The 23,434-nt window shown below is 50.0% G+C and overlaps 1 protein-coding gene across 1 annotated transcript in view; it reads left to right on the forward strand.

Moving 5' to 3' along the window:
- calb1 (calbindin 1) overlaps positions 1-23,434 on the forward strand; it is a 141,385-nt gene that overhangs the window by 98,094 nt on the left and 19,857 nt on the right. Inside the window, exons 7-8 of the mRNA XM_038809082.1 lie at positions 10,679-10,734; positions 10,837-10,876. Coding sequence (XP_038665010.1) covers positions 10,679-10,734; positions 10,837-10,876 — 96 coding nt within the window. The remainder of the gene's footprint in view (positions 1-10,678; positions 10,735-10,836; positions 10,877-23,434) is intronic.

Here is a 23,434-nt window from a genome sequence, read left to right on the forward strand (position 1 = left end):
GCATCACTTTCAAAATGGCCACCATCAATGGCATGCTGTCTTCTTAACTGTGTCACTGAGTTAATGGCGTCGGCCATATTTCCTGAATTCACGCTTTTTTTCTTGAGCCCTAGGCTGAGAATCGCGTCCCGCCGCCCCTACGCCGGCTTCCCCATTCTCCACCATTGATTTTCGGGTGGCCGTGGGATCAGCGCCACGCCAGTCGGGGGCCGTTGACAGCGGCCCCCCCGGAGTTTTTCCGGGCCCCAATGGGCCGAGCGGCTGATGGGTTTGGCCGAGTCCCGCCGGCGTGGATTACTCACCTGCCACACTGCGGGACCTGGAAGGTGAGCGTGCGGGGGGGCGTCCTAGAGGGGGGGGGGGGGGCGGGGGATCTGACCGGGGGGGGGGGGCAGCGGAGATTACTGATTGACGGGCGGGCTGGTTCCATGGGGGCCGACTTTACTCTGTGCCGGGCCTCTGTAGGACTCCGCCATATTGCCCGGGGGCTGCCGCGGAGAAGGGAACCCCCGCGCATGTGCGGAAATAAACCGGCCATTCCGCACATGTCTGGAAATACACTGGCCATTCCGCGCATGCGCGAACCCGCGTGGGCTTTTCCGCGCCGGCTGGAGCTGCAGGGACCACTCTGGCGCTAACCTATCCTCCTGGGGAGGGGAGAATTCCTCACTTTCGGTGGCCGTTGATGCCGGAGTCGTTGGTGCCGGTTTTCATGCCGGCATGGGGACATAGCCCCATTATTAGAGAATCCCACCCCTAAACTCTGCATATTGGTTTGTGGCTTGTTCACTAGCCTTGCAGAGATTTATACCTTCTTCTAATGGCAAAATTGGTCTTCTAAGTAAACGTTCCCGCAACCGCTCATCATACACACCAAACACGATCTGATCCTGAATTAATGAATCCGTTACGGAGGAAAAGTTACAATACTGAGCTCTAAGCCTTAGATCAGTGATAAATTAATCAAACAATTCTCCTTTTAGCTGCAGCCTTTTTTTAAACATGTAGCGCTCATACATTTCATTCACTTGTGCTTTACAGCGAACATCGAATTTGTTCATGACCTGCTCATATTTTTTCTTATCCTCGCTGTTTTCTAACTCAAATGAATTATATAATTCAAATCCCTGCGGTCCAGCCATATTTAGGAGGAGTGGGATTTTGCGATGATCAGGAGCTGATTCTAACATGGAGGCAGATGAAAAAACTTCAAATTGCTGTTTGAAATTTTTCCAGTTCCGACTTAGTTTACTGGTCGTCCTGAAGTGTTCTGGCTTTTTCAGACTTTCCATCTTACAATCAGTAACTTGGTGCTGACTTCGAAATTCGGTTGAGTAGCGTGATTGTTCTTCATTTCTTCTTAGAAGCTAATCTGACTTTCAAAACTTACTGCTATACTTTTAGGAACACACTTCTGGTACCATGTGGTGTTCTTTGTGATTCTTAGCATCAGGATAGATGTTGTAGTGTTCACAAAGACCACAGAAGCTAAGTTCAATAACGTTTATGACACTACTTATTAAAGCTCGGCCACTTACCCCTATCTAGTAATCTACAATCTACACTCTAGTCTCTATCTATAACTGTACTCTGCACTCTCTAGACCTCTCCTCTGCACTCTCTCCAGCCCTCTGCCAATCGCCGAGAGTCAGTGCTTTATGTAGTTCAGCTTCTAGCTCCATCCAGTGGTTAATTATGATATTACATTAACTCTTTATATTCTGGACATTCTACATAATGTCACAGGGTTTACTTTCACATAGGCAATGTTTTAGAGGGGCTTACTTTCAACTACTGACATTTACTGTGCACATAGCCATGACGACCATGAAACCATTTTGGATTGTCATTAAGACCCATCTGGTTCACTATAATGTCCTTTAGGGAAGGAACCCTGCCATCCTTAGCTGGCCAAGTCTACATGTGACTCCAGATTGACAGCAATGTGATTGACTCTTAACAAAATGCTCTCTGAAATGCACAGTTCAAGAGAAATTAGAGATTGTAATAAATGCTGGCCCAGCCAACAACACCCACATCCCTTGAATGAATAGAAAAATAAAGCCAGGAGCAACCTATGCTGGGTTTTCAGTTTCTGTTCCAATTTGTTTTCGAGGGGATTGCTGTCAAAGGACTTACTTTCAACTATCGATGCTCATGGCTCACATAGCCAGCTTGTTACTTCATACAGATACCTCATCGGCAGGAGCACACTGACTCTGCAGTTTGTATAAATATTACCTCCATCATTTCAACCAGAAATTGAACTTTTACTAAAGTTCGCAATGTCTCAGTTGGCAAATTGCCTTCTGACTTCGCAACAACGCAGAAAGATCTGAAAATGACCCTGCAACTGACTGTGCTGTACCCAATTTAAGTGATCATAGAATCCCTACAGTGCAGAAGAAGGCCATTTGGCCCACAAAGTCTGCACTGACCCTCGGAAAGAGCACCCTACCCAGGTCCACTCCCTTGTCCACCCCACCCTATCCCTGTAACATAACCTGCGCATCCCTGGACACTAAGAGACAATTTAGCATGGCCAATCCACTTAACCTGCACATCTTTGGACTGTGGGAGGAAACCAGAGCACCCGGAGGAAACCCACGCAGACACGGGAGAAAGTGCAAACTCCATACAGTCACCCAAAGATGGAATCAAACTCGGGTCCCTGGTGCTGTGAGGCAGCAGTGCTAACCACTGTGCCACCATTTCACCCAATACTATGCTTCCTGCTTCAAATCCTGTGGTCTCTGCTGTATTCCTCTAAATGCAATAAGCTAAGTCAAAGCATGGTTTCCTTGAAAGTCAGTGATCAGCTTATACGCAAAATATATGAAAAATTAAGAATTTTGGTCAAATGTCGGTGGTCGACATTTCAATGCAATTGACTATTACTCAACAATATAGGATATAAGATTCATAGAAACCAAATTATTCAGACTCGCCAGGGACAGATGCAGTTGGCAAAATCATTCCTCATATTCGAAATGTTCTGACATGAACCACATTCAATGTTATTGTTTATTTTGTTGTGTCATCTAACATAGAATTCATATTTTAATGTCAGACATTAAATATTAAATGGGGGGCAATCCACTCTACTTCACTTCATAGGCTCCAAACCGTACTTGATGTTCAGGCCAAACAGTTTTAGTTTGTTTTAAAAACTGTAAAGTCGGATGGACTGGCAATTGAATCAGATTGCCGCTCCACCTGAAATTACTTACCTGAAAATTCAGGCAATCTGATCTCATCTGATGTTCCACCTCAGGCCAGGCAATATCCTTTTTGTGTAGTGTGCTCCTCGGGCCTACAGTTTGGTGTACCTCATGATGGAACCATCAATTCACCAGACACATGTTTCCGATATGAATCGAGGCTTTAATCGACTGACTTCAGAGCCAACGTGTTACCCGTTGATGAACTCTTAGTGAACTCAGGCTGATTCTGGACAAGGGTATTTATACAGCAGCACTAGGGGGAGGGGTCGTGGGCGGAGCCAAGGGTGGAGCCCAGTATAAGTTCCTGAGTACTCCCAGAGCTACCCCCCCCCCAGTGGTTGGATAACGCTACTGCGCTTACAAAGACAGTGTCAATTATCATATCATATATATTACAATCACCACATTCACCCCCTGCAAAAAAAATCAAATCCGGCGGGGGTGGTGGTCTACAACGTCAGTCTGTCCGGTGGTCGAACTGTCCACTGTGATCTGTGGACCACCGGGGTTGCAGCCTCTTGCGGTGGCTGGATGGGTGTTGTGTGCTGGGGTACGATGGTGTACTCCAGGGAGGGCTGTATCCGAGCTTCATACTCTCCTGGTTTGACCGGGGTCTGGCGGCGCTGGGGGCTGGCTGGCGCGGGTGCGCGGAACTGGTGGAGCGAGCTCGTGGGCTCGGGCGCGCAAGGGGACCGCAGCATAGGGTGTAGGGTGAGAGGTCCTTCTATAGGGGTAGACGGGGTGCTGGATCCGGCGGGTGCCAGATCCCGGAGGGATACCGTGTCCTGATGGCCGTCAGGGAACTCGACGAATGCGTACTGGGGTTTGGAGTGGAGCAGGAGCACCTTTTCAACGAGGGAGTCGGTTTTGTGCGCCCTGACGTGTTTCCTCATAAGTACGGGGCACGGCGTCCTCAGCCATGCTGGAAGTGAGACCCCTGTGGTAGTGCCCCTGGAAAAAATGAAGAGCCTCTCGTGAGGGGTCTGATTGGTCGCCGTGCACAAAAGTGACCTAATAGCGTGGAGCGCGTCTAGGAGGACTTCCTGCCACTGGGAGACTTGGAGCTTTCTAGACTGGAGGGTCAGTAGGACGGTCTTCCAGACCGTCGCGTTCTCCCTCTCCACCTGCCCGTTCCCCCTGGGGTTGTAGCTAGTAGTCCTGCTCGAGGCAATGCCCTTGTCGAGCGGGTACTGACGCAGCTCGTCGCTCATGAAGGACGAACCCCGGTCGCTGTGTACGTAGCTGGGGAAACCAAACAGGGTGAAGATGCTATGCAGAGCCCTAATGACTGTGTGGGAGGTCATGTCGGGGCACGGGATAGCGAATGGGAAACGGGAGAACTCATCTACGACGTTTAAAAAGTAAACGTTCTTGTTAGTTGAGGGGAGTGGCCCTTTGAAATCAATCGCGAGGCATTCAAAGGGCCTAGAAGCCTTGACCATGTGGGCCCTGTCTGGTCTATAGAAGTGCGGTTTGCACTCCGCACAGATCGGGCAGTCCCTGGTGACCGCTTTTACCTCCTCGTTGGAGAAAGGCAGGTTTCGGGCCCTGATGTAGTGGGCGAGCCGGGTGACCCCCGGGTGGCAGAGGTCATTGTGGAAGACTTTTAATCGGTCGATCTGCGCGCTGGCGCATGTCCCAGGGGATAGGGCATCCGGAGGCTCGTTGAGCTTCCCGGGTCGATATTTGATATCGTAATTGTAGGTGGAGAGTTCAATCCTCCACCTCAGAGGTTTGTCGTTTTTAATTTTGCCCCTTTGCGAGTTGTCGAACATGAAGGCAACCGATCTTTGGTCGGTGATGAGGGTGAACCTCCTACCTGCGAGGTAGTGCCTCCAGTAACAGATAGCCTCCACAATGGCTTGTGCTTCTTTCTCGACTGAGGAGTGTCAGTGTTCTGAAGCGGAGAGGGTACGGGAGAAAAATGCGACTGGTCTCCCTGCCTGATTTAACGTGGCTGCAAGAGCTACCACTGAGGCGTCGCTCTTTACCTGAAATGGAGTGGATTCATCCACCGCCCGCATGACCACTTTGGCGATGTCCTCCTTGATGCCGTCGAAGGCCTAGTGTGCCTCGGCTGACAGGGGAAATCGTGTGGCCCTAAAGAGTGGGCGGGCTTTGTCCGCATATTGAGGGACCTACTGGGCGTAGTAGGAGAAGAAGCCCAAGCACCGTTTGAGGGCCTTGGGGCAATGGGGGAGGGGGAGTTCTAAGAGTGAGCATACGGTCCGGGTCTGGGCCCAGGACTCCGTTTTCCACGACACAGCCGAGGATGGCTAGTCTGGTTGTGCGGAAAACGCATTTCTCCTTGTTGTACGTGAGATTCAGTTTCTGTGCCGTCTGGAGAAAACGGTGGAGGTTGGCGTCGTGGTCCTGCTGGTCATAGCCGCAGATGGTGACATTGTCCAAGTACGGAAACGTGGCCCGCAGCCCGTACTGGTCCACCATTCGGTCCATTGCTCGTTGGAACACCGAGACCCCATTAGTGATGCCGAAAGGGACCCGGAGGAAATGGAAGAGGCGGCCATCGCCCTCGAATGCCGTGTAGTGGCGGTCCTCCGGGCGGATTGGGAGCTGGTGGTATGCAGACTTCAGATCCACCGCGGAAAAGAGCTGGTACTGGCCGATCTGGTTTACCATGTCTGCAATCCTGGGGAGGGGATACGCGTCGAGGAGCGTAAATCTATTTATGGTCTGACTGTAGTCGACCACCATTCGGAATTATTCCCCGGTCTTAACGATCACCACCTGAGCTCTCCAGGGACTATTGCTGGCCTCTATAACCCCCTCACTGAGTAGCCTTCGGACCTCAGCTCTGATAAATACCCTATCCTGCAGGCTATACCGCCTGCTATGAGTGGCTACGGGTTTACAGTCCTTTGTGAGATTGGTGAAGAGAGGAGGGGGGGGGGGGATTCACAGCGTAACGAGGCTGCAGATAGTGAGTGGGGGCAGGGGCCCTCCGAAGCTGAGGGTGAGGCTCTTGAGGTTACATTGGAAGTCTAGGCCTAATAAGAGTGGCGCGCAAAGTTGGGGCAAAACGTAGAGTTTGAATTTCGAGTAGCTAGCGCCTCGGATTGTGTGTCGCGGCGATGCGCCCCTGGATCTGGACCGAATGGGAGCCTGAAGCGAGCGAGATAGTTTGCTGCATGGGGAAAATGGGGAGCGAACAGCGTCTTACCAGGTCTGGATGTATGAAGCTCTCAGTGCTCCCGGAGTCGAAGAGGCATGCCGTTCTGTACCCGTTGATATGGACCTCTGCCATCGCGTTTCGTAGATTCTTTGGTCGTGATTGGTCCAGGGTGCCCGCGCTGAGTTGCGGGTAGTCGGCAGCTCGATCAGCTGTGTTGGAGTGGCCCCGTGATGACTGCCCTCTGAGTTCATAGTCGTATTCTTCCACTGAGTTGTCCGAGCGCGGAGATACCGATCGGGCCCGTGGATCGCCCGTGGCGAGGAAGATGGCGTCCAAGATGCCGGCCCCCATGAGTCGCACGTGGCCGGCCGCGTGGTGGAGGTTTTCCAAGATGGCGGCCCCCATGGAGCGCACATGGCTGGAGGGGGCGGAGTCGGGGCATAGGCTGTAGCGTTTCGGGCCCAGCGGGTGAGGGGAGCGATTACTTCGAGTCGCTGGGGAGTTGGAAGCTGGGGCCCTATTAGCGAGGCACAGTCTTGCGTAATGGCCTTTTCGCCCGCAGCTGCTGCAGGTCGCATTGCGGGCCCGGCTGTGCTGCCGCGGGTGCTGGTTCTGGCCGCAGAAATGGCAAGCTGGAGCAGCATAGTGGCTTGCTGGGGCAGTATAGTGGCTGGCTGGGGCAGCATGGTGGCTGGGCGGCCGCGTAGCACAGGCCTGGGGGAGTCGCTGGTCGGGGGCCCATGATTGGGTCGCGGGGTCCGCGGGAAATGAGTTAAGGCTGCGGAAGGAGACCTCCATCGTGGTAGCAGCTTCCACAGTCGTTTCTAAGTCCTGGGCCCCCTTTTACAGCAGGCGTTGGCGCACATAGACCTGAGGCCCGCTACAAAAACATTGCATACAGCAAGTTCCCTTAGAAATTCGGCGAGTGATTCTGTAGGCCGCTGGCGGCGAGTCGTGAACACATGGCGGGCGTAAACTTCATTAATAGGCCTTACATAAATTTTATCGAGAACTGCTAGCGCTGCAGTATATGAACTGGCCGAGTTTAGTTGCGTAGAGATTCTGTGGCTCACTCTCGCATGCAGTAGGCTTAGCTTCTGATCCTCTGTCGTTTCGGCTGTGCTCGCTTCTGCCAGGTAGGCCTTGAAGCACCGCAGCCAGTGGGAGAAGATTTCTTTAGCCTCTGCATCCTGCGGGTCGAGTTTCAGGCGTCCAGGCTTGAGGACCGATTCCATGATCGATCTTTACTGTTCCTAAGTCGATTAAATTGATGGAACCATCAATTCACCAGACACGTGTTTCCGATATGAATCTAGGCTTTAATCGACGTACTTCAGAGCCAGCCTGTTACCCGTTGATGAACTCTTAGTGAACTCAGGCTGACTCTGGACAAGGGTATTTATACAGCAGCACTAGGGGGAGGAGTCGTGGGCAGAGCCAAGGGTGGACCCCAGTACAAGTTCCTGAGTACTCCCAGAATTACTCCCCCTAGTGGTTGGATAACGCTACTGCGCTTACAAAGACAGTGTGAATTATCATATCATATATATTACATTCACACACCTCAGTCAAAGGTAGGTTACCAGTGCCTCCTTTTTTTATGGCACTACCTGGAGTTGGGAGGTGGTGGTGTGTAGGGAGCCAGGCCTGGGAGTGGAGGCGGGTCAGGCCGGGTGGGCAGGGGGAGGTCAGGCATTGAGCCTTGGTGAGAATCGGGGGTGGTTGGGTCAGGAATCGGACTGGTGTGAGTTGGGCCTGGGGAAGGGGGTGTTGTCAGGAGTTGGGCCTGTGAAGTGGGGATGTAAGGAGTGGAACCTAGAAGGGTGCAGGGGTGGAGCTGGGAGCCTTGCCTTGGGGAGGTCAAGGGTCAGGAGTTTGGCCTGGGGGTGAATGGAGTTGTGAGTTGGATCCTGGAGCCGGGGAGTCTGGTCTGGGAGGGTGGTTGAGGGTAGTGGGTGAGTATGAGGGTGTTTGGGGAGTCCTATGGGTGTTGTGGTGGTTCAGTGCCATAGTTACCCAGAATCTATGAGGTTTAAATTCTCTAATTGTTTCTGGGTAACTATTACTGAAACACAGTCAGAACCATCAGACATTGTTGTGACTTCTGTGTGAGTGTGCTTAACACTCAATTTGACTCTGTTTCTTTTCTAAGCTCTGGAGTCGCCGGGTGTCGTTAAGACACCGCTACAAGCTTCAAGGTGAAGTTCAAAGCAATAAAACCATACACCAATTAGTAAGTCCAAACAACTGATTTATTATAATACAATTATAATAACTACCCATGCACACGCTAAAAGGATTAAACTTATTCCTACCGCTAAATAAACTAATACTTATCTCGAAGGAACTGCTGGGTCAGGGAACAAGGCCTCTTGCTCTGCTCTGGTCTGCAGACTTCAGGTTGGTATCAGTTAAAAGGGGGTCAGGAGTGCCTATCCCTGGTTGCGATCGTTGTGAGGCACTTACTTGTTGGCGGCTGCTGTTCGAACCCTCTCCTCTCTCTTGTTCAAGATCTCTTGGCAAAAGCTGGTCCACGGAGGAGTGTTGGTCAAAGAGAGAGAAGGGCTGGAGGGATGGATCAGAAGACTGAACCATGTGTGGGACCTGTCTTTTATAGGTCCCAGGGGATCCGCGCCCCTTTGGGCGGACTCCCTTACCTGCTTGGAATCGATTGGGTCTCTACCCAATCGATATGTTTGAACCCCCCAATCATGGGGCAGTTCCTCGGTCACTGGGGCGGTTCTTGGGACTTATTGTTTTGGGCTTCTCTGGCGCCGAAAGTCTGGCCTTCCATTGAATGTATCGATCTGTGTTTAACTTGTTTCCATTGTATCTAGGGATCGCCTCATTAATATGTTAACTGGTTTCTTTTCACAGTGCTGTCTGGTTTCTGCAGCAGTCAAAACTGGTTTCTGCAGTCGTCCCAATATACAATCGCTTTGCAAGCTGCTTGCTTTACAACATGTCCATTTTCCCTGCATTCCTTGCAATCTTCCATTTTGTGTTGGGCAGTGGCCACCCCAGGTGGCTACAACATTGTGATGTAAATTGCATTTTGGAATAGTTCATAATGCTGAACAGTTGCCTGTCAGAAGTTTGAACTTCATAGGCAATTGGCATGCAAACCTTACCTGGGAACCTCTAGTGCTCGGGTGGGTGGGGTGGAAATTTCCAAGTGCATTTGTGGGGTACCCTCCAGATAAACCTGCCTTACGGCACAAACCTGGTGTGTGACCTGTTCACCTACTTACTGTCATTTTAAAACATTTATTTTAGACATCAAAAAGAATGCTATTCTGCTGTATCTTGTAGCTGACCTAAGTTGAAATTCCTTTTTTGGTGAACTTTGCACTTATGGAAGATTCTGGTGGAGCAGAAACTGACTCAGATCACTTGTCGGGTAAAGTTCACTAAAGTAGATTAAATACAGTCTCAACATCACTGCTAAATTTATTTCTGTTAAAATATTGCACAATTAGTATCCTTATGGATAATGACAGTGCTCAGATCAATTTATAGTAAGGCTTCAGCTTTTAACTCCTGCAGGAAGATTTCAAGAACAACGATAGAAGGAACATTTGATGCTAATCAAACTCGGCTGTTGTATGCATATTTGGACATTTGATGGTAGGGAAAAGTAATCATTTTGATGCCAATTTGACCATTTCATATATATTTACACTTTTAAATAACTGATGTGTGTGCAGCCCTACCGTTGATAACATTACAAATCCTCCAAGGCTCGCTGCTATCCCACAACACACAATGCACGTTTGATCATCGATCTTTATCAGTTAAGAAAATTGGGACAACCTGACAGACTGCGGAATCTGCAAAGGAAAATCAAAATTGGTACTTAAAAAGTTATGTCTGTAGATTTCCTATAGATTTGTTTGCAAGTCTCAATTTGCATTGCTGGATATGGTGTACAATGGTGTAAATAATGTAATATTGTGCTCAAAATCAACACATCATGTTGGTAGAAATCTGGTCATATATCAGCCTACTATCAATCAGATATCAATCATGCTCAAACGGTACAGCTTAATATTCACTTGGCGAGGGGATTTCTGAAGTTAGATACTGGTGCAAGAAAACAAAAGCATGGAATAATAGCATAAAAGCATCAGTTCCTTGAGACAGAAAAGAGTACAAATGGGATATTTACTTCAAACGATTAGCATTTAACTTATTTGCCTGCAATGTGACATGAAAAGCTACATTTCCTAAAGGCTTGTTTTTAAAATTCTGACTGTTTAAATTTGCTGAAAAAAATAAACGTTTGAATCATTATAGAAAACTTTTATTTTCATTTTTTAAGCTTAAAATGTTCGATTCAAATCATGATGGAAAGTTGGGACTGGGCGAAATGGCAAGGTATGTAGTTTTCAATACACCATTTATTTTTTTAAAGCAACAAAATTGTTTAGGCAGTATGAATGCAGAAACTATATATATGTAAAATTTATTTTTTAATAGGTTGCTTCCTGACAAAGAAAATTTTCTCCTCAAATTTCAGGTAGGTGCTACTGTCTTTGGAGTGAGTATGTTTTCAATATATTTTATTAGATTTTTCATATTTTTAACAATAAAGGCAACAAAACAAAATCAGTGCAAAACACGGACAGAATGGAGCAACTCTTATAGCGAATATGGGAACAAGCAAGAACAAGCTAAATAAATTCAGGATAGTGTGCTTAATGAACTGGTGCCTCTAGTTTATATATTGGAGTAATCCAGCACCAGATTAACAAATTGAGCGGGGGAAAATGAAGAGCTGTTCAGTTCAGGACGCTTGCCTTTGTGAATTTCGAGAATTTCAAGACTACCAAAATGAAATGGATTAGGTCATGGATATCCCAACAGGAGTAAGTCAGCCAAGGTGGAGCCTATGAATTTAAGATAGGAGTCACAAACTTTATGGATTCATCAGAAGTAGAACCAATCACAGAGGTTAGGAATTCCATAGGGATGCATTTCATAATTAGCATTTGCCAGTTTTGAATTGAGGGATACGTGTCACTAATCTAGGAGCACAGGATATTCTTATGAGCTGCAAAGGTCAGGATATTGTACAGGCTCTTTTCATTAGAATCAGTAATTCTCTGATCTGGGAGACCAAGAACCAGGATCACAGGTTTAGCCTCTAAGGCTCTATCAAAAATCTTCTCCAGCTCCCTGACTGCACCAGATCAATAGAATTGAATCTTTACACAGATCTATAAGCCATGTATGTAATTACCCTCAATGACCAGACACTTTAAGCACATCAAGGATGTAGCAGAATTAAGCCTGTGTCCAAGACTAAGGGTGCGATTTAATGGCCTCATCGCGCCCCAGGGGTGCCTTGCCCTTCAGAGATGGGGTGACGGGAAGCACAAGGATCCCGTAAGAGGTAAGTTGGGTGCAGTGGGGGGGGGGGGTCCAGAGGCCATGGCAGAGGGGCTAGGGGGGTTGAAAGATCGGGGAGGCATTTAAAAATGTCACCATAATCTGCAAATGCTCTAGCTCGCCAGAGCAGGAAATGACTGAAGAACAGCCTCGGCAAGGCATTCCTCACTGAAGCCAAAAAAATGGCAAAGTACCGCAAAATAGCAGTGGAGTTTGTGCTGAGAAACACCCACTAACCGGGCCCAAATGGGACTCTGTTTTTGTCCCGTTAAATCGCAGCCGAGGTGTTATATACGAATGGTGTAGTATTTTCAATTGGGTTTGTTTCATTTTATTAAAAAACAAAATTTTACCAGCGGTGTCCCATATATTACCCCGTGTCTCCTCGTAAATATCGATTGCCAAGTCCTTTTCGCAAGACTGAAAAACACCTATATTCTAACGTGGGATCTAGAATTTAAAGTATCATAGAACTTATTAATTAATTGTTTAGGCTCCACAGAATTTAGGATTCTTCCCACCAGGGAAATTGAGGAGTCAAGGTGCAAAATTGTCTTATTATAATAATAAAAATCTTCATTAGTCTTATAATAATAATAATAATCTTTATTAAGGATAGTGTCTCGAAGTTGCAAATGCTTGAAAAAGGAGTGTCTTGGGATTTCAAATTTTGACATAGCTACATAAAGGATGACAAGGAAGCATCTCTGAGCAAGTCTCCCAGCCTACAAATGCTCTGTCTCTCCAAGTGTTGAATCCATAGTCAATTAGACTGGATGGAAGTCTGGACTGCCTTGAATAGGAAAAAGAATGGAAGTCAGTTTCAATCTCCCTTCTAATCGATGGACTAATTTCTATGCTCTCAGAGAATTAATAATAATGGGATTATCACACTTAGCAGAACGTGCCTTAAAGTCACCATAGAACAACAAGATCCTGTAGAGGGTATGACGCCCCCAAACCAGTCTACCATCCACAAGGCACGAGTCAGGAGTGTAATGGAATACTCTTCACTGGCCTGGCTGAGTGCAGCTCCAAAAACACTCAAGAAGCTTGACACCATCCAGGACAAATCAGTCCGCTTGATTGCTCCCCCTTCCACAAATATTCAAACCATCCACCACCGACGAACAGTAGCAGCCGTGTGTACCATCTGGGCTGGTTTAGCTCAGTGGGCTAGACAGTTGGTTTGTGATGCAGAACAAGGCCAGCAGCGCGGGTTCAATTCCCGTACCAGCTTACCCAAACAGGCGCCAGAATGTGGCGATTAGGGGCTTTTCACAGTAACTTCATACTTGTGACAATGAAAGGTTATTACTATTATTATCTACAAAATGCACTTTGTAGTAATCCACGGGAGGCAGGAGTTCCGTCACCACACCAATCTTTATTTACAATAACGATATTACAGGAGCAGCTCCAACAGTGCTGCTAGCAGTCCAGTCAACTTAAGACTGGCTCACAAAGCCTACACAGGTGATTATATGGGCCCCCTCAATGAGCTATCATTGAGGGAGCTCATACTCCAATTGGCCAACCAATAAAGCCAATTGGAGTTCATTACACACTTCAATAGCTCACCAAGGTTCCTTAGACAGGCCCTTCCAAACCTACGACTGCTACCATCTAGAACAGTGTTTTTCAAACTCTTTTACCCAGGACCCATTTTTACCATCCGGCCATCCTTCAGGACCCACGCCAGCCAGCCAACATATGCGACCCACACTGGCTGACCTTCTCGACCCACGCTGCCCGAACTTTATGACTTTTTGCTTACCTTTAATGTGATAGGTGAGCCTGTGTGGTCCTCACGATTTCACTTGCAGTGTCATTCAATGTTACATTTCTACTAAGGACCTCAGCTGATGATTTAAGTTCTCGCTGCATCCTTTGAAAAAAATCAAGAGTTTTTCCTCGAACTCGCCATTCAAAATTCTTTTGAAGTTTTGGGGGTTTAGTCTTTCATTTGCCGGTACTTCCCTGCACATAACACATATGGGCATTGCAACCTGATTTGCACTGGCACAATTAATAAAGCCATACCTCAAGAAATCATCTTTATACTGCTTTGCTTCCGATTTCAGCTTCTTCTAATGGGGTGTTCATCAGAGGCCATGGAGCTCGCACCAGCACTGCTTTCCCCTGCCATGAAGTCTCCTGTGAAGCTCTCTCCAGCAGATTCAGTTGTGAAGTCCCACCTGTTTGTGTCTCTGGTCCTCGCTTCCTTATTACAAACTGATCCATCTTCAGTTCTTTTCACACTCCTGTTGCTTGCTTGCTGGCAGCTCCAAAATGGAGGAATATCTCCTTCAGGATTTTGCAGCCAAAGCACAGATCGTGTGACGTCAGTGTACATGTCAGGCGTGTGACCTGCTCCCTCTCACCACTTCTGGTGTGAAGACTCTGCCATTTCAAATAAGAAATTTGGTCCTGGGACAGCACGCTGGAGGAGGTGATACTGGGAAAATGCACTGACTTTAGGATGAGACGGTACTGGGATAGCACGCTGACGTCAGGAGATGGCATTCTGCCCTACTGGGCACCGGATCTTGCATTGCTGGATCTGCCTGAGGGGGCATGCATGTGGATGGCATTCTCTTTTTTTTAAACAACACATGGTGTCCCATGAGTTTTATTTGTGAAGACTGATAACTTATAATACACCATTATAGTGACACAATTGCAGAGGTTTCAAACATTCACACACATTTCACCTGCTGGTGCTTAAATTCCACTTTTCCGGCCCCAGAGGAGAAACACATATAATTTATTTCTATGACTGCTGCTGGTGCCTTCTTCTTGGATCTCAGTGATGGAACCATCAATTCACCAGACACGTGTTTCCGATATGAATCTAGGCTTTAATCAACTTACTTCAGAGCCAGCCTGTTACCCGTTGATGAACTCTTAGTGACTCAGGCTGACTCTGGACAAGGGTATTTATACAGCTGCACTAGGGGGAGGAGTCGTGGGCGGAGCCAAGGGTGGAGCCCAGTACACGTTCCTGAGTACTCCCAGAGCTACTCCCCCTAGTGGTAGGATAGCGCTACTGCGCTTACAAAGACAGTGTGAATTATCATATATACATATATATTACATTCACCCCATTCACCCCCAGCAATATGTCACGTGATCGGACTCTTAAAGTGACCTTGTTCCAACTAGGAACGAACAAGAATACACAGCACTTTCATCCCGCTTTACATTAGAGGTTCCTGCAATGAGACTAAGGGCGGGATTCGCCAGCCGCATTTGCCCAGCGACTGGAGAATCCCGCCCGAGGTCAATAGATTTTTCCATTATCGGCGTCTTGCCCGTGGGGTTCTTGTGGCGGGCGGGGCGGGAGAATCCAGCCCTAAATGTTGACACGAGGACTGAATTGCGTAGGGTTCACTTTCCTGTTGGCGGCGCAATTTGTGGAGAAATTCAGAACATGCTAATGACCCAGCCCTCTGCTGACATGAATTCCGAGCAATTTCCAGCCTGATGGGTGTTCTAACTGCTGGGGCCAGAGTTAGCACCTAAGAAAGAGCCTGTCAGCTGGAGCTGTTGTTAAGCATTCCATTTACCACACATTCACTGCAGCCACCAAGATGGCTCAAAGAGCCCCCCTGACGATGGGAATCTGGGGCTGGATTCTCCCCTACTCGGTGTGACGGAGGGTCCCGGCGTAGGGGAGTGGTGCCAACCACTCAGGGGACTGGCGCAAAAAACTGGCGTCCCCGGCAGCGGGGCTGGCCGAAAGGCTTTCGCCAGTCGGCGCATGCGCTGGCAGTGACGTTAGCGGTCAGCTGCCGCTGACGTCACCACCGGCGCATGCGCGATGTGGGTTTCTCTTCCGCCTCCGCCATAGTGGAGGCCGTGGCGGCCGCGGAAGGAGAAAGAGTGCACCCAGGGCACTGGCCTGGAGTCTGATCGGGGGGCCCCGATCGCGGGCCAGGCCACCGTGGGGGCACCCCCCGGGGTTCGATCGCCCCCCGCCCCGCCCAGGACCCCGGGGCCCGCTCGCGCCGCTGATCCCATCGTTACAGGGGTGGTTCAAACCTCGGCGGCGGGAGAGGCCTCCCAGCGGCGGGACTTCGGCCCATCCGGGCCGGAGAATCACCGCAGGGGCCTCGCCGATCGGAGTGGCAAGATTCCCGCCACCGCCACTTCCCGGGTGGCGGAGAATCTCTGCCACGGCGGGGGTGGGGGTTTCGGCGGCCCCAGGCGATTCTCCGACCCTGCTGGGGGTCGGAGAATTTCGCCCACGTATCCATGATGCAGAAAGATGGTTTGATACACACATGTGCCGATTTTAAAGTCACTATCAAAATGGTACTGTGTGCAAAGCAGTACCCTCTGCCCTTAATTGATGATTTATTTGCTGGGTTGGTTGGGGGGAGCAGCATCCCAGTAAAGTTGACCTTAATCAAGCTTATCTCCAGATAAATGTGGATCCAGGTTCACAACAATATTTGACAACCATGACACATAGCAGCTAATCAGATATAAAAGACTTCCATTTGGCATCTTGTCCGCACCTATGTTGTTCCAACAGATGTGGACTGGGTGCCATAGGCGGCGCGGTAGCACAGTCGTTAGCACTGTTGCTTCACAGCGCCAGGGCCCCAGGTTCGATTCCCGGCTTGGGTCACTGTCTGTGCAGAGTCTGCACGTTCACCCCATGTCTGTGTCGGTTACCTCCCACAAGTCGCAAAAGACATGTTTGTTAGGTGAATTGGACATTCTGAATTCTCCCTCAGTGTACCCGAACAGGCGCCGGAATGTGGCGACTAGGGGCTTTTCACAGTAACTTTATTTGAAGCCTACTTGTGGCAATAAGCGATTTTCATTTCATTTTCATTTCATTTCATGGCTGCAGAAGTGGAGCGGGAGACATTGAAGAACCGTTGTAAACTGTCAGGTTGCTGGGGAATGGCTGAATGGGCCAGGGCAGTAGCGAGTAGTGACTTGGTGCCAAGTCGTGGACTTGGGGTGCCCTCCTCGGGCTCAGTCCGCCATTGCTGCAGCAGTTTGCCTTTTAAACACACTCTTCTGGTGCTACTTACTGCACACACTGCTGAGTGCTGACTATGTCCTTTAAATGCTCAGAAGTCCTCTGGTCATCTGGGAGTCCACCCCTCTGGACACCCTCATACCCCAGCTGTGTCATCAAGGGTGAAGCCCAATCCGGAGCCCAGAAGGCATTGACACTCCTCAGAAATGCTGCCCCATTGCAGAGGAAGCAGGAGATCAGCAGAGATCACCGCATCTATAGAACACCTGCACTGCGGCCTTTGGAATTCTCCTTGGTTCTCTGCCACTCTCCGGGAAGAGGACTCACCAGTGACCACCACCTCTCTGGATCACCAGCTGTCTCTTCCTGGTGAGTCTGGCAGTGCTGACTGCTTCTGCCACCACCTGCCAGGCTGTGTTCAAGTGGGCAGGCCTGAGTCCGCGGCCCATACTGGAGAAGAGGATGTCCCTCTACTCCTCACTGTTGGTCCACTTCAGGGGCGAAATTCTCCGACCCCCAGCAGGGTCGGAGAATCGCCTGGGGCCGCCGAAAATCCAGCCCCCACCGTGGCAGAGATTCTCTGACACCCGGGAAGTGGCGGTGGCGGGAATCTCGCCTCTCCGATCGGCGAGGCCCCTGCGGTGATTCTCCGGCCCGGATGGGCCGAAGTCCCGCCGCTGGGAGGCCTCTCCCGCCGCCGAGGCTTGAACCACCTCTGTAACGGCGGGATCAGCGGCGCGAGTGGGCCCCGGGGTCCTGGGGGGGGGGGGGGGGGGGGGGGGGGGGGGGGGGGGGGGGTCGATCGAAACCCGGGGGGTGCCCCCACGGTGGCCTGGCCCGCGATCGGGGCCCCCCGATCAGACTCCGGGCCAGTGCCCTGGGTGCACTCTTTCTCCTTCTGCGGCCGCCACGGTCTCCACTGTGGCGGAAGCGGAAGAGAAACACACATTGCGCATGCGCCGGTGGTGACGTCAGCGGCAGCTGGCCGCTGACGTCACTGCCGGCGCATGCGCCGACCGGCGAAAGCCTTTCGGCCAGTCCCGCTGCCGGGGGCACCGGTTTTTATGCGCCAGTCTTCTGGTGCCAACCGCTCCGGCGCGGGGCTGGCCCCCAAAGGTGGGGAGAATTCCCAACCTTTGGGGAGGCCCGACCCCTGAGTGGTTGGTGCCACTCCCCTACGCCAGGACCCTCCGTCTCGCCGGGTAGGGGAGAATCCAGCCCACTATCATTGTGGCCTAATCACTTACATTAATGCATTTGAGGACTCCTGTCTTGACCAACCTCTCTAATTTTGCCTGATGGCGTATGGCACTAACCTAGCCTTTAAACATCTTGCTTGGCTTTCATCCTTAATCTTTAGCTTGACCGAGATCTCTTTCAGCTACCCAGCTCTCCATTAAAGACAATGGGATGTGTCTTTAAAATCTTCAGTAGACTTGCTACGCACTGTGACATGAGATTCACCTTGGCCCAGTTTAGTTGAATTTTCTCCGGCCAGGTTCTTCCCATTAGGGATGGATAGTTACCGTTAACCATGAGCAGGGACAAGTCTGCAGTCTACAGTTTACATTGATTTGGCTTCTCAATTGAACCACTTCCGCAGTATAGGTTTTTAGTATTATCTTTGAGGGTTTTAAGGCAATATGTCTTAATTTCTCTTGGTAAACAGCTTCTGGTAACAACAAAACTGTTGCTCCGGTGTCCACCTCCATTTTCACTAGCTATCGTCCAGTAAAGGAATGACCCAGTAGTGGTTTGTTGCGCCCGCAATGGCCAGCACATTCAATGACAGTTCATCATCTGACTGTGATCTGCTCCTTTTTTGCACCTTTTTTGCATCACGTTGAGACTCTATTTCAGTGGTGAAGTGCCGGTTCGAACAGAGAATTTGCAGGAGGTTTACGATGAAAAAAATTGGCGCTGACCCCTCACTAATTCCGGGACCAGTGAGGGGCTAACAGTGGCGTCAGGTGAAACTCCCGGCTCCCACGCCGAAAACAGCCGGAGAATGGCCTGGTCCATGGCTGCGTATGCGCACGGCTGACGACCTGCAGCAGTCGCGCCGTACAACATGGCACCGGCCGTGCGCGGACCCGACCTGCCATCCGTGACCCCACAGCCCAACCATCAACCACCCCCTGGCTACCTCCCACCAATCCCCCCAGTACTCGCGGAAGCCCCCCCCCAGCCAGTGGCACAAATCCCGGCCAAATGTGGCGGCCTTGGACACAGTCCGCAGCCACCACGCCAGGTTCCTGCATGGCTGAGACCACATGTGTCCCATGCCATCGGGAACTCGGCCCATCGGGAGCGGAGCATTCCGGCCGATGACGCACCAATGCCGTTGTAATGATGCGCGCCGTAATGGTGACATTTCCGAGGGGCGGAGCATGGCTGACCGGCGTCACTCTGGTGCTGGCCCAAATTGGGCATCTGAGTCGATTCTCTGCCCAATCGCTGATTACAATATTGGCGTCGGGCAACGGAAAATCCAGCCCTTGGTTCTTGGTTTTGGAACTTGGTGTTTCTTTCCCTAACAAGCATGTTTCACCACAATTCCCGCATTTTGCATCTTTGCACCAGCAATCTGCTGCTGTGTGCCCAGTTATTGCACATTGGTGGCATTTCAAAAGTATGTCTATGTTCATGTGTCAGCCAACATTTTATGGATTCTAGTGTTCAACCATAATTGTTGGGCTACCTTAGCTGATTAGAACATAGAACATAAAAAAATACAGCACAGAACAGGCCCTTCGGCCCACGATGTTGTGCCAAACTTTTGTCCTAGATTAAGAACGAATTAATCTACACCCCATCATTCTACCGTAATCCATGTACCTATCCAATAGCCGCTTGAAGGTCCCTAATGTTTCCGACTCAACTACTTTCACAGGCAGTGCATTTCATGTCTCCACTACTACTGAGTATTCTATAGAGATCATGACTTCTAAAGCCTTCTTTAGATTTAAGTTGCTTTCTGTTAATAGACTTTTTTGGATAGCTTTGTTTCTTAACCCATACATGAGTCTGTCTCTAATGGTGTTGATCAAGACATCTCAAAATTCACAGTATTCAGATAATTTCTTCAAAGTAGCTACAAACTGTGTGATTGATTCACCTTGGTGTTGGTTTAGTTTATGAAACCTAAACCTCTCGGCAATGACCAACAGTTTAGGTGAGACGTGCCCCTGTTATTGCTCCACAAAATCATCATAGGTTTTCAAGCCTGTTTTTTCTGGCTGACCAGAATTTGCACGGAGGTTGAATGTTCCCCCCCATTGTCACAGGAAAATTGGGACTACAATATCTGCCGCAATTTTATTATCTTGGACAAAATACTCACATTTTTCAGTATATGAGCTCCACCACTCGGTGTTCTCATCATACAGTTCCACGTGCCAAGAGTTCCTGCCCTTTTTACTATGCAAAGGGCTTGAATAAGCTTGATGTGCCGCAAAACTTTGAGCACTATTTTGCTTCTTTTTTCAAACAAGTTACCCCAGGGCTCAGCCTGTTTCCTTCTGTTCTTTGGAACATCCCTAGCTCTAAACTATTGTTGCAGGATACTTGCTACTCACAGTGTTCCCTGTACTGTTCCGGGCAGAGCACGTGGCAAGCTTTTTTTCAATGTTGTTTCCTCCGAAATCTATGTTTAAATTTTGATACTTCGATGGCTGCTACTGATGTTTGGCAACCCTCTGTTCTCAGCTTTGGTGCAGTGAAGTTTTTTTTAAAAACATTTTTATTAAGGCAATTATATATATATATATATATATATACTTCAAACCCAACCACACCAAAAAGCGAGCAAACAGGAATTCAGGTAACAAAATATCTAACACTCCACTTCCCCCCTTCCCTACCGCTACCCTCCATCTCCTCTACCTTCATTTTAACCTCCAATGCCACCCACCCTCGGCTGACCCCGAGTCCCTCCATTGCAATAAGATCTGTCTCCAGACTACCAGGGAGGCAAAGGCCAAAACGTCGGCCTCCATTGTCCCCTGGACTCCTGGGTCTTCCGACACTCCAAAGATTGCCAGTTATGGACTCAGCACCACCTTCACCCTCAGCACCTCAGACGTATCATCAGCAAACACCCGCCATAATTGCTTCAGCTTCGGAAAGGGCCAAAACATGTGGACATGGTTTGCAGGACCACCTGCGCACTGTCCACACCTATCCTCTACCCCCTCGAAAAGCCCACTCATCCTGGCCACCATCATATGTGCCCTGTGGACGACCTTGAACTGAATAAGGCTGCCTTGCACACAAAGAGGATGCAATCACTCTCCTCAGAGCCTCCCCCCACAGCCCAGCCTCCAACTCCATTCCCTGCTCTTCCTCCCACTTGCGCTTGACTGCTCATATCGGGGTGCCCTCCCAGTCCATTGACTCTTTGTAGATCTCCGAGACTCAGCCCTCACCCACCCCTGTTTTTGACACAACATTTTCCTGCAACCCCGGGGGTGGCAGGTCGGGAAAGGACGGCACCTGCTTCCTCACATAGTCCCTCACCTGCAAATACCGGAACCCATTCCCACTGGGCAGCTCATATTCCTCTACCAACCCCTCCAAACTTGAGAAACTTCCCTCAATGAATAGGTCCCCAAACAGCTCAATCCCCATCCGCCGTCACCCCCGGAACCCCGCGTCTCGCCCACCCGGAGCGAACCTATGATTCTCGCTGCTGATGCCCAAACCGAGGCCCCCTCCAGCCTCAGGTGCTGCAGCCACTGACCCCACACCCTCAGTGCCGCCACCACCACCGGACCTGTGGAGTACCTGGCCGGCAAGAATGGCAGAGGTGCTGTCAACAGTGCCCCTAAGCGCGAGTCCTTACAAGAGGCTGCCTCCATCCGCTCCCATACCGCCCCCGCCCCCACTACCCACTTCCTCACCATGGCTATATTTGCTGCCCAGTAATAATTCGTCAAGTTTAGCAGAGCCAACCCCCCCCCCCCCCCCCCCCCCCCACTTTCCTCCGCCTTCGTCCCTGCTCTAGCAGCACCTTCTTTCTTGTGGGGCATTAACCCACAAAAAAACCCTGAAATCAATGCAATAACCGCCTAAAAAGAGTCTTGGGAATAAAGAGTTGCAGGTTCTGGAACTGTCATCTTCACAGGCTGCACCCGCCCTGCCAGCGACAGTGGGGTCACGTCCCACCCCTTAAAATCCCCCCTCATTTGCTCCACCAACCGAGCCAGTTTCAACTTGTGTAACTGCTCCCACCCCACGCCGCCTGAATGCCCAGATACCTGAAAATTGCCTCCACTACCTTGAACGGAAACTCACCCAACCTCCTCTCCTGCCACCTCGCCTGGATTGGGAAAACCTCACTCTTCCCTATGTTTAATTTGTACCCAGAGAACCGGCCAAATTCCTCCAGTATGCCCATAACCCCCCAATACCTTTCAGTGGGTTTGATATATGGAGCAACTGTATTCAGCGAGACCCTATGCTTCCCCACCACCTGCACTGTGCCCTGTCAACCTCTTGACGCTTTTAGCGCCATTGCCAATGGCTCTGTTGCCAAAGCAAAGAGCAGGTGGGAGAGTGGGCATCAATGCCTCGTTCCAGGATGCAACATAAAATACCCCAAACTCACCTGGTTCATCCGCAAACTCACTGCTGGCGCCTGGTATAACAGCTGGATCCAATCCAATTGCCTAAATCCAAACTGCGCCAGTACCTCCCACCAGCAATCCCATTCCACCTGGTCAAAGGCCTTCTCCGCATCCATTGCGACCACCACCTCCACATTTCGTCCTCCGGGGTCATCATTATAACGTTTAACAAACGCCTAATATTGGCCGAGAGATGCCTCTCCTTTCCAAATCCTGTCTGGTCCTCCCCTATCACCCCGGCACACAGTCCTCAATCCGTGAGGCCATGATCTTGGCCAGCAACTTGACATCCACATTCAGCAGTGAAATTGGGTGATAGGACCCACACTGCTTTGGGTCCTTTTCCCTCTTTAAAATTAAGGAAATCGAGGACTGTGACAACGTTGAGGGGAGCTCATGCTTTTCCATTGCCTCATTTAATGCCCTTACCAGCAGTGGCCCCAGGTCGCCCGAGAACTTTTTATATAACTACACCGGGAAGTTATTCGGGCCCGGGGCCTTCCCTGGCTGCTTCGCCCCCATACCCTCCAGCACCTCCACCAATCCAATGGGCACTCCTCGCCCCTCCACCAGGTCCTCCTCCACCTTGGGCAACTCCAGCCCACTAAAAAATGCCTCATTTCCTCCACCCTGGCTAGGGTTCCAAATCATATAGCCTCTTGTAAAATTCCTCAAATACCCCATTGGCCCTCACCAGGTCTAAGACCATATTACTCCTCATATCATTCACCTTTTCAATCTCCCTCACCGCCTCCTGTTTCCTCAAGTGGTGTGCCAACATCATACTCACCCTTTCCGCATATTCATAGACTGCCCCCCCCCCCCCCCCCCCCCCCCCCCCCCCCCCCCCCCGGGGCCTTCCTCAGCTGCCCCACCGTCTGATCAGTAGATATCAGTCCAAACTCTATATGGACCGCTCGTTCAACAACCCAATCTCCGGGGCCTCCGAATACCTCCTGTCCACCTACAGGATTATATCCACTAACCTCGCCATCTCAGTTCATTTCATCTTGTCCCAATGTGCCTGTATCGACACAAACTCCCCACTGACCACTGCTTT

This window comes from Scyliorhinus canicula, chromosome 10, assembly GCF_902713615.1.
Source record: "Scyliorhinus canicula chromosome 10, sScyCan1.1, whole genome shotgun sequence".
Lineage (NCBI taxonomy): Eukaryota > Metazoa > Chordata > Chondrichthyes > Carcharhiniformes > Scyliorhinidae > Scyliorhinus > Scyliorhinus canicula.